The sequence below is a fragment of the Pteropus medius genome, unplaced genomic scaffold (genome assembly GCF_902729225.1).
Source record: "Pteropus medius unplaced genomic scaffold, Ma_sr-lr_union100, whole genome shotgun sequence".
NCBI classification, from domain to species: domain Eukaryota; kingdom Metazoa; phylum Chordata; class Mammalia; order Chiroptera; family Pteropodidae; genus Pteropus; species Pteropus medius.
The window spans coordinates 27,382,758-27,393,671 of NW_024349801.1; the positions used below are offsets into that span (position 1 = coordinate 27,382,758).

Consider the following 10,914-nt stretch of genomic DNA (forward strand, 5'->3'; position numbering starts at 1 on the left):
ACATAGTCATCCAGCTGAGATAAGAAGGAGTTTTACAGAGATGTGTACTGGGAAACTAAGAGGAAATGACCTACTGGAGTGGTGATACCAGGGCACAGGGGTTAAGTGTCGGCCTCTGGAGCCAGAGAGACCTGGCTTCCTTGCTACTTATTCGTGGGGACTTGGGGAAGATTCCTCATGGAGTCTCGTGTCTACAATGAGGGCATACCGATACCTGCCTCTTAGGGCTGTGTGAAGATTGAAAAGGTAGCCTTGGTGTCTTAGCACGTTCCCTGGCAAGTGGGCAGAATGACAGATTTTCCTTATGCTCATTTAATCGAAGCCAGCACAGCTTACAAAGTGGGAGGTTCTGCCTTTTTTTCCTCATAAAAGCACATCTGGTTCAACTGCCTTGCCCGGCTCCTCAGACTTTTAGATCAAGGCAGCTTTGACCAGAAGCCGATCCCCGACTGGTGAGGGTCTCCATCCCTCTGAGAGAGCCCACCAGAGCCCTTAATGTTGGCTCCTTTTGCTGGCGCCCTGGCGGGGGCAGAGTGAGCCATCCCCTCCTCCTCCTTACAGGTGGACCCCTACCTGGGAACCCAGGGGGCTTTGATTGACAGATATCAAACATTGGTTCGCTGGTCTCTATCAATACTCCCTCCCCGCCCCCGCCCCTGTCACCTTAGATGGTTCCTGGCAAGCCTGGCTGACCCCCAGGACAGTGTCACCCTGACCCCCTCCACTCCTGGGTTTCTGACGTCCTCTGGGAGGCGTTTCTATTCAGTCAAGCCTCTCCATGTCTCCCCCGGCCCCCATACACTTTGGTATCCCCAGCAGGGGGAGACAAAAGTTAACACACCAGTATGGAAACCGTTGAAGGGAGACGTTTGTGGACCCCAGGGCATAGGGGGTGGTGGTATTAGAACTTCTTTTCCTATTTATTTTATAGATCTTATTTCTAATTTTTATTTTTGTGCGTATGGCAATGTACTTCATATACTGGTACAAAGGTACACACATATATAAATCAGTATATATACACACATGCATACCCACAAATACGTATGTGAGGGGTACCTCTCAAAAAATTCTTACTAATAGCAGTGCATGTTCAAAAAAGTGGTTTAGACAATGTACCAGTTTGCTCGGGCTGCAATAACAGACTAGGTGGCTTAAAAACAGACATTTATTTTCTCACCGTTCTGGAGGCTGAAAGCCCTAGATCAAGATGTTTTTGGGATTGGTTTCTACTCAGGCACTTCTCCTTGACTTGCAAATGGCTGTCTTCTCCCTCTGTCTTATGGTCATCTGTGTGCGTCTCTGTCCTAATCTCTTCTTATAAGGACATCAGTTGTATCATATGACTTTATTTTAACCTAATTACCTATTTAAAGACCCTGTCTCCAAGTACAGTCACATTCTGAGGTACTGGGGATTAGGACTTCAATACAAGAATCCAGGGAGACACAGTCCATCTCATAATAGACACTAATAAAGAGGGGAAGTGGAATGTATATTTCAAAGGAAACCCCAGATTCAGGGTATACTGATATCCAAGAAACGCTGTCCTAGGCTGGAAGGGCACCCATATGCACACATACGTGCATGTGCACGCACACACACACATGCACCCACGCACCCCTGTAGCATTTCCAGGTCCTGGTGGGAGGACCTGTGGCCTCATGAGACCCTCCTTCTGGCAGGAAAGAGGCACTCCTGGAGCGAGCCCGGAACTGCCGCCACCACCTGGAGGAGCTCCAGCAGCTGCAGACTTTCCTACAGGATTCCTATGAGGTTCCCCATTTGGGGCGGGGAGTAGTTGTGGTCGGGGGAAGGAGCCCTCTCAGAGAGAGGCCACTCTTCCTCAGGGTAGCCCGGAAGTTAGAGGAGAAGAGAGCCCTAGGCAGCAGAATCTGGTCTTCCCTGTGCGCCCAGGTGGCTATGTGGCTCAGGGAGAGGAACCTGGTGGCCACAGAAGAGGGCTGGCGGGACCCAGCCATGCTGCAGGCACAGTTACGGAAGCAGCAGAATCTCCAGGCTGAGCTGGACACGAGTGTGCACCAACGACAAAGGCTGCAGATGGTGAGGCCCTGGGGACCCAGCTGGGGGACCATGGAAAAGTCTGGCAGGCCAGATCATGGGGCAACTCCTCAGCGCCCCGCAGCGGCTCTGGACCATAATAATGGATGGCCAACATTCACAGAGTACTTTCTACGTGCAGTCACCGTGCTAAGCAATAAAGGATAGTGAGAAACAGTAGCTTCCCTGGGCACCCTCTCCAAAACTGGTCCTTTTCCAACAATTGTAAAGATAGTGTTTTGATGTGACGGTTTTTAAAACTAGCTTGGAAAGACAGGAGGGGATACCATCCCAGCACAGACAGCTGTCCTGTGGGTAAAGGAATCAAAGCACAGAACCTTTTAAATTTACTCTCTCTTACTGACGAAGCTCAGGCCCTGACCGCAGGCCGGCTCCCTCTGGTACAAAGTGCCCTGCTAAGTATTTTCAATGTTTGTCCTCATTTAAACAAAATAACCATTATTACTTGAATTAAATAAATAAGGCTAATGAGTTCAGAGACGTTAAGGAACTTGCCCCAAACCACACAGCCAGAACACAGAGACTTGGCAGCTGTGGGGCTGGTGGTTGGCACCGATACAAGTGCCTTGGCACCAGCAGTCCGTATTGTGGTTGTAGGAAGGGCAGAGGCTGCTACAGGGAGGTCACCCAGCCTCAGAGACCATCCAGGAGCAGCTGCAGGAGCTGGGAGAGCTCTGGGATGAGCTGCAAGCCAACTGCCAGAGGAAGGCAGCCAAGCTGCAGGAGGCCTGCGAGGTAAGGCCATGTGGGCTACGAAGCAGGCTGAATGGGGGTCCAGGCCTCTCCCCCATGCCTACCTTTGTTCTGCCCCAGACCCTGCGTCTCCAGAGGAGTGTGAAGGAAATGGAGAGCTGGCTGGAAGCCATGGAGGTTGAGCTGAGAGTTCCCATCGAAGGCCAGAACCAGGCTGGGCTGGAGGAGCTCCTGGGCACTCAAGGAGAGCTGGAGGCAACAGTGGACAGGCAGGCCAGGCAGGCACAGGCGCTGCTGGGCCAGGCCCGGAACTTTGTACAGGAAGGCCACTGCCACGCCCACCATGTGGAAGAGCAGGCCCAGCGGCTGCTTCAGAGGTAGATCTGCCTGTACACATCCTCCCCGCCTGCCTCATTCCTGTCCCCCAGCTCATCGCAGGGCTTCCCCCAGCCCTCGGCGAGGGGCACAGAGTGAGTGAGCTATGTGTCACCATCCGGCCCTCACACTGATGACAATAGTCCCTACCTGCCCTGGCCCTGCCCTCCACCTCTGCAGGCTGGAGAGCCAGCGGGAGCCCCTGCGGGAGCGCAGGACAGCCCTGGAGGCCCGGAGCCTCCTCTTGCAGTTCTTCAGGGACGCTGATGAGGAAATGGCCTGGGTACAGGAGAAGCTGCCCCTGGCCTCTGCCCAGGACTACGGCCAGAGCCTGAGCACTGTGCGGTGCCTGCAGGAGAAGCACCAGGTGTGGGCCCACCGGGGGAGAGGGAGGCTCAATCAGCCAAGGAAATGGTGCTGAGGCCCTAATGGGTGCTCAGCCTCGGGGGCTTCGGGGACACCCTGGATTTTTTGTTGGTCACAAGAACAGGGAATTCCTTGGGGGCAAGTCTGTGGGATCCCACGAAGCTTCAGGCACAACACTAGGGTCCCCAGCAGAGTGTCCAGTAGCAGCCTTGGTCCTGTCTTCCTCCACCTCCTCAGAACCTGGAGAGTGAGATGAGCAGCCATGAGGCTCTGATCCAGGCAGTGGTGGGCACAGGGCACAAGCTGGTGCAGGCTGGGCACTTTGCTGCCCCTGAAGTGGCTGCTCGGGTGCAGCAGCTAGAGACCGCCATGGGCTGCCTGCGGGCAGAGGCTACGCAGAGGTGGCAGCGGCTACAGCAGGCTCAGGAGACTCAGCAGCTCCTGGTGGAGGTGAGGAAGTCTGTGGGGCTCAGAGGGCTGGGGCGGGCATGATTACATCTGGGGTATATGCAAGCCCAGGAGGTGACTCTTCAGGGAGCTCTCGGCTCTGTGCGCCTTCTTTCACCTCCAGTTAGGTGGTCTGCCCTCAAAGTCTTGTGATTTCTTAGAAAACAGACTTTCCGTTTGGTTTGGTTTTGCTGAGTCTTCCAACCAGTGGTTCTCAATGAATGCTTTACATCAGAATCACCTTTAAGAAATGTCGGTACTCAGGGTCCATTCTAGGCCAAATCAGAATCTTTCAGGATGAGAGCCAGGTATAGAGCATTTTTAAAGCTCTCAAGTGATTCCAATGTACAGCGAGGCTGAGAATCACTCTTAATCCTGACGTGTGAACTGTAAGCAAGGATCCCTGGAGGCCATCGTCCCAGGAAAGCTGCTCTCCTCTATGTCACCCCAGCTCCTGGAGGCAGAAACCTGGCTGGCCGAACGGAGCTGTGTCCTGGACATTGAGGACGTGGGCCAGAATGCTGAGGCCACGCGGGCCTTTCTGCGGCGGCTAGAGGCCACCAGGAGAGACTTGGAGGGGTTCAGCATGCGCATCGAGAGACTTCAGAAGACAGCGGCCCTCCTTGAGAGCGGGCAGGGCCCAGAAAGGTGGGTCAGAGCCAGGCCCATCTAGGGAGGAGCTGGGAGGGGCGCGCTCTACAGAGGCATATGAGGCTGGTCCCTCCTGGAGAGGAAGGTCTCCAGTAGGGTTGTCTTTCCTGCCACAGCCCCAAAGTGCTGGCCTGGATGCGAGCAGTGAAGGAGGGGCATTCAGGGCTGCTGCAGAGAGCAGAGGGCAGGCGTCAACGCCTGCGGGAGCAGCTGCAGCTCCACCAACTGGAGCGGGAGGCCCTGTTCCTCGATGACTGGCTGGCCAGCAAGGTGGCCACTGCCGAATCTCAAGACTACGGACAGGACCTGGAGGCCACCAAGGTGAGACACTCCTGAGCAAACCTAGGGGAGAGTGGATTGAGGCTGAACAAGGACAGAGAAGGTATGCGTCTGGGGAGGCAAGGGTGTGAACAGAAGGGGAGAGGGGGATCTCGACTCTGGCAGGATTCTGCAATTCTAGAGTCTGGGGCCGAGGGGAGTTGGGACTGTCAGATACTGCCGAATCCTTCGTGACTTTCGAGAGCTGCTGGACACCAAAGTGACCCTCCTGGCCCTATGCTCTTGCAGGTTCTAGGAGAGAAGTTTGATGCTTTCAGAGAGGAAGTCCAGAGCCTGGGGCAAGCCAAGGTGCAGGCCCTGAGGGAGCTGGCACGCAACCTAGAACAGGCAGCACCCAGGCGCTATCCCCAGATTCAAGCCCAGAGGAGTCTCATTGAGGCCACTTGGGAGAGGCTGGACAGGGCAATAAAGGCCCGCACACAGGTAGATTGCCGTAGGCCAGGCAGCAAGTGGCTAAGGGGCAGAGACATCTGTGCCTTTTGCATGGGCCAGAGACAACCAGACCCTTCGCAGGGGGCGGGGGGCGGCGGTGGGTGGGTGGGTGGGTGGTGGTGTGTGTGTGTGTGTGTGTGTGTGTGTGTGTGTGTGTGTGGCTGCTTCTAAAACTCCCAGCTGGGTCTCATAGTCTTCCACCTCCTGCCCTCTCCACCTATTTGATTCCTCCTAGTACAGTTCACACCTGCAAGAGAAACAGCATTTCTGGCCAGCTTCTGACCCCTGCCAAGACCCCTACACACAGGCTTCAGTTTTAAGATATATGCCTTGTTGGCCCCTTTAACGGCTCTCAACTGGACGTGATCTTGTCAGGCAACGGTTTTCTTCACTCCACTCGTTTACTCTTCTTGTCTAAGTGCTCTCAGTGAATTTTTATGCCAAGGAAATCTTCAGTGGGGTCCTTGAGCTCCTGGCAGACCCCACAGCCAGGAGATCCCATCTCTGAGGAGCCAGGCTAGAGCAGCCTTCTGGGCTGACCCTCTCCTCTTGGCCAAACCTCTTCCCCCGTGACCAATCTCCTTCCTCCCATGGGCCCATCCCTGCCTGCTTCGGAGCCTCCATCTCTGTCTTTCTCATGAGTTGTGCACTGAAGATCCTCTCCTCACAAGATGCCCCCTGAGGCCAGACCACATCATCAGTAACATTCTACATTAGTTCATTGAGCAGTTGCCACATCTAGGGCATTTTCTGTGCCTGGTCGCCATGAGCAAGTCACTAAGCCCTGGGGTCCTTATTATTTACAAGGAGGTGGCCCAGGAGGGTGTGTCTCCAGGAAGGAAGAACCCTGAGAAAGAGCTCAGCCCAGAGCAGGCCCTCTCTCCTCTCCCAGAACCTGGCCGCGGCCTGTGAGGTCCATGGCTTTGAGCAGGCGGTGGCCGAGCTCCGGAGCTGGATGCAGGAGAAGGCCACCCTGATGGCAAGAGACACCTATGACCACAGCCTGTTATCCAGGCAGACCCTGCAAAAACAGCACAAGTGCCTGGAGGTGAGTGCCCACACCCTGTGGGCTTCCTGTCTGAGCCCCTCCCTAAAGGCAATGTGTAGGGGGACCCCAGAGAGGCCAGGACTCTCCCAGCCCAGGGACTGCCTGCCCAGGTTGGGGAGCAGAGCAGAAGTGGCCTGGGAGATTCTGGGAAGTAGAGCAGGACTCCTCAGAGAAGACTTGGTGCTCCCTGAATGAGTAGCATGTGGCAGGTTGCCAGAGGGCGAGGTCTGATAGTATGCTCTGATGGCAGATGGAATTGGCAGCTATGGAGAAGGAGGTGGCACGGGTGCAGATGGAGGCCTGCCGACTGGGCCAGCTACACCCTGTGGCTCAGGAGAGCCTGGCTCAGCAGCTGGCCGAGGTGCAGGAGGTCTGGGCCACCCTGGATGCGAAGGCCCAGGAGCGAGGCTGGCAGCTGGAGCAGGCTGCCCAGGGCCGCACCTTCCTTGGACGCTGTCAGGAACTGCTGTAGGTGGCATCCTGCCCCAGTTGTTGGCTTAGCTATTCCCTGTTGTGTGTGGAGGGGTCACCCCAGCTCTTTAAGGAACTCTGCCTCCTCCTGTGTGGCTCATGCCCTGCCCTCCCCTCCACCCCACGCTGCCCTTCAGACCCTGACAGCTGCTATCTCTCCCTGCTCCACAGAGCATGGGCTCAGGAGAAGCAGGCACTGGTATCCTCAGAGGAGCTGGCTGGGGACATGGCAGAGGCCGAGTGGCTCCTGGGGCAGCATGAGGAGCTGGAGCAAGAAATCAAGGAGCACTGCCTTCAAGCCCAGAATATAAAGCAGGAGGGGCAGCAGCTGGTGGACAGTGGCCACTTTATGTCTCTGGAGGTATCAGCACAGAGGTGGGCCTGGTGTTGAGCTGGACACAGAGCCCCATTACTCAAGGCCTCGGAACCTCTAACAGGAGTGAAGCCTGTGGGTGGGGAAGGCCAGGCTAGGGGCGAAGAGAGAGGGACAGAGAAGGGGAGGGTCCAGGACTCTCAGCCTTCCCTTGACGCTTCTGCTGGGCACTCCAGTGCTGCCCTACCTGGGTGGCTCCGCCCATCATGTCACCCACAGTACCCCCTCCCCACCAGGTGACAGCATGTCTACAGGAGCTGGAAGGGCAGCTGCAGGCGCTCAAGGAGGCCTGGGCCCTGCGCCGGGATTGCTACGAGGAGAACTGGTGCCTGCAGAAGCTGCGGCAGGGGCTGGACCAGGCCGAAGCCTGGCTGGCTTCCCGGGAGGGCCTCCTGCTGGACCCCAACTGTGGGGTGAGCCAAGGTCTTGCCCTCTCACCAGCTGCACTGTCCAGCAGCTACAGCCAAGGGAAGCTTCTGCGGCTCCTCCTCTCAACTGGCCACCCAGGCTGGGCTGCAGAAGGTGAAGGGAAGGCTCTCGGCACTCCCGGGAGCTGGTTCTCACCCTGCCTTCCTTCTCCCCAGGACTCAGTGTCCGATGTGGAGCTGCTGCTCTGCAGACACCAGGACTTAGAAAAGCTGCTGGCAGCCCAGGAGGAGAAGTTCGTCCAACTGCAGAGGAAGGTGGGGGTGAGCAAAGCTGGGGAGAAGGAATACCAGGAGATGGGTCCTGAGGGCTGGTGGTGGGAGCGGTCCCAGTCTCAGCTTGCGAGTTGGCGGGGGGGGGGCGGTCTCCCCAGGGCACTTGCCCTTCAGGAAAACCCCATTGTTCCTCTTGCCAGCTGCAGTATACTGTCATTCCCATATCCTGGTAGGCTGAGGTGCCACTGTGGGCTGGGAAGAGAGGGAATTCTAACCTGAAGGGAAATGGGCTCTCTCTGGGTGGGAGAGCTTTGGGGAGGAGAGACTGGGCATGGAGCCCCCACCCCTGGGGCCCTGACCTGACTCACCTTGCTCCCCTCCCTAGATGGAACGGAAGCTGCTGCAGCAGGTGAAAAGGCTAAAACCTGGAAGAGTTGGCAGTGGGCTGACCTCCCTTCAGCACAGGCCCCTTGGAAGCTGGTGGCCTAGGGCATGGCTGGCTGAGACAAGGGACCTACAGCCAGGTGTCCCTGTTGGGCAGCACATACCCTTGGCCACCATTGTCTCCCTGGAGCAGGCAGCCAGGCCACAGGAGCCCAGCGGGGCCCTGGGGGTAAGGGCCACTCCCTGGAGCCAGTGCCGAGGCCCAGGGACCTGGGGCCACTGGGCAAAGGAGAAGAGCATCGTTGACCATGAGGTTGGGAAGGAGTGGTTACCTAGCCACCCTTACACAGGGGGCCCTGTCCTCTGTGCCGGTCCTCATGTTTCCTGGGCCCTATCTTGCACTTTCAGGATGCAAAGGGTGCCCCCACCATAGAGGAGTCTTTGGAGCTTAAGCAGCAGCTCCTGCCTGGGAGAAGGCAGGTAAGTGCCAGGAAATTCCTTCCCTAGGCACCTCCACAGAACCACTAGTGGGGCTCAGAGGGGCCATCGGGGCCTGGCCCCATGGCACTGTGGATGGACTCTAGGTGGACTCCCCTGGCCCCGGCCCCCATTCTTAGGACAGTTTCTTCTTGGGGCCACTTCACAGTTTTTGCCCCCACCCAGGTGGACGGTGGGAGTCCGCTTCCTCTCATTTTGGTTTCCTTGTAAGTTGCTCCCTGGCTCCCTCATCCCCATGGGCACCTTGGTTCTGGTGAAGCTGGTGTGGCCTCAGCGCCTACTCGCCACAGCCCAGCTCCAGTCCCTGGGACGGCTGCCACAGGACCTTGGGGGACGATCCCTGAGCCTGTTCCAGGAAGCGAGGATGGCAGTGGAGGTAGAGAGAGAACAGAGAGGGCCCACTGGGAAAAGCGAGATGACCATGGTGACCCCTGCCTGTCATATCTTCTCAGAACATGGCTTCTACATCCACCCTTGACCTCATAGGAGCCCAGTGTGAGAGGCCACGGGAATACCGTAACAGGAAACACACTTTTTCCTTAAGGTAAGGGCCAAGTGTGGGAAGAGAGACTGGCCTGGGACAGGCTGCCTCAGCAGGCGTGTCCTCCTGAGAGCAGCCTGGAAGCATGGGTCCCTGCATGGGAGGTGGAGAGTGTGATCCATGGCTGTCTGGGTGCAGGCCGAGCAGCGGGGCAGAGATCCTTTTTGCAGCACCATCTAAAGGACAGGGTGACAGCTGGCATCAAGCCCTAAGCAGCACATCAGGTAGGCTCTAGGGAAACCCTGGGGAAGGGGAGTGGGGGGCACTGACTCCCTGGGCTTCAAGCTGCTGGTATTTTATGCATCCTGGTAAATTTCACATCTAGTACCTGTGTAGCCTGTGAGAGAAGTGGAACTTATTGCCTTTGCACAAAGAATTTAAAGCCCAGAGAGGGTGAGCAACTTGACAAAGCTCACACAGCTAATTAGTAGCAGAGGTGGGGCCAGGCTTGATCCCCTGGCTGCCTCCTAGTCCTGTTCTGTCCCCTTTGGAGTCTGCTGCTCTGACTCTTCTGAGCCTTCTAGAGTCTTCATGGGCTTTCCCAGGCTCTGCTCTGTCTGATCCTGGGGGCTTCTCCATCATTCATAAGTTCTCACACACCTTGAATGTAGACAGTGGTCAAGCCCAGCTCTGCTACCAGCGGGTACATGTAGAAAGCACCCCCTTGTACCTTCTGAATGGACAGTGTGTTCATGGCACATCCTGAGGCTGCTGGGGCACTACCAGGAGCCCCCTCCTGCTCCTCCCCATCTCTCTGGTTTCCTGGCTCCATTTTTCACATTCTGTTCCCCTAGGAGTTCCCTGAGCCTGTCCTTCCAGGATCCCAAAGGGATACTGAATTTCTTCAGAATCTCCTCCAGGCCAAGCCCTTCTTAGCCATCTAGGAGGCAGGATACACTGGGGGGAACCTGCCCAGGGATGCTCAGCCTATGAAGCACCTCCACATGGAACTTGCTGCATACCTAGCTTCCAGAAGCAGGAGCATTTTCGTCTGTTTGGGCTGCTATAACAAACATACCACAGACTGGGGAGGTTATAACCAAAAGGCATTTATTTCTCACAGTTCTGAAGGCTGAGAAGTCCGAGATCAAGGCATCAGCAGACTGGGTGTCTGGTGAGAACTGTCTTCCAGTTGCAGGTGGTACTTTCTCACTGTGTCCTCACACGGTGGAAGGGGCAAGGCTGCTCTCTGGGGTCTCTTTTTAAGGGTTTCACTGTCATTACTTAATCACCTCCCAAAGGCCTGTCCTAATAGTTCTGCCTTGGGGTTAGGATTTCAACATATTGGGGCAGAAATATCCAGACCATTGCCTAGAAGTGGGAGCATGCAGGGACTCTGCCTGTAGCTGGCCCAGTATCTAGGCCAGGGCTGACCAGGGTTCTTCCTTTGCTCTGCAGCCCACAGTCTGAGCCCAGAGCTCACAGCCAGACCTCTGGACTTCCCAGCTGAGGGTGCGCCCAGCATGGCTGCTCCACTCAGGTAGGGCCCCTGGGTGTGTGGGCAGGCGTCTTGAGCCTCCATGACTGGCACGGATGCTGCACTCTTAAGCCCAAGGTCTTGGAACTCTGACTT

The 10,914-nt window shown here is 56.5% G+C and overlaps 1 protein-coding gene across 1 annotated transcript in view; it reads left to right on the forward strand.

The window, feature by feature from the left end:
- Positions 1-10,914, forward strand: part of SPTBN5 (spectrin beta, non-erythrocytic 5) — a 45,761-nt gene that overhangs the window by 33,017 nt on the left and 1,830 nt on the right. The window contains exons 49-68 of the mRNA XM_039888542.1: positions 1,686-1,776; positions 1,918-2,064; positions 2,680-2,817; positions 2,896-3,152; positions 3,331-3,517; positions 3,754-3,966; positions 4,415-4,611; positions 4,731-4,935; positions 5,182-5,376; positions 6,278-6,433; positions 6,684-6,901; positions 7,076-7,265; positions 7,514-7,690; positions 7,862-7,966; positions 8,304-8,522; positions 8,711-8,782; positions 9,253-9,344; positions 9,480-9,565; positions 10,405-10,455; positions 10,740-10,821. Coding sequence (XP_039744476.1) covers positions 1,686-1,776; positions 1,918-2,064; positions 2,680-2,817; positions 2,896-3,152; positions 3,331-3,517; positions 3,754-3,966; positions 4,415-4,611; positions 4,731-4,935; positions 5,182-5,376; positions 6,278-6,433; positions 6,684-6,901; positions 7,076-7,265; positions 7,514-7,690; positions 7,862-7,966; positions 8,304-8,522; positions 8,711-8,782; positions 9,253-9,344; positions 9,480-9,565; positions 10,405-10,455; positions 10,740-10,821 — 3,078 coding nt within the window. The remainder of the gene's footprint in view (positions 1-1,685; positions 1,777-1,917; positions 2,065-2,679; positions 2,818-2,895; positions 3,153-3,330; positions 3,518-3,753; positions 3,967-4,414; positions 4,612-4,730; positions 4,936-5,181; positions 5,377-6,277; positions 6,434-6,683; positions 6,902-7,075; positions 7,266-7,513; positions 7,691-7,861; positions 7,967-8,303; positions 8,523-8,710; positions 8,783-9,252; positions 9,345-9,479; positions 9,566-10,404; positions 10,456-10,739; positions 10,822-10,914) is intronic.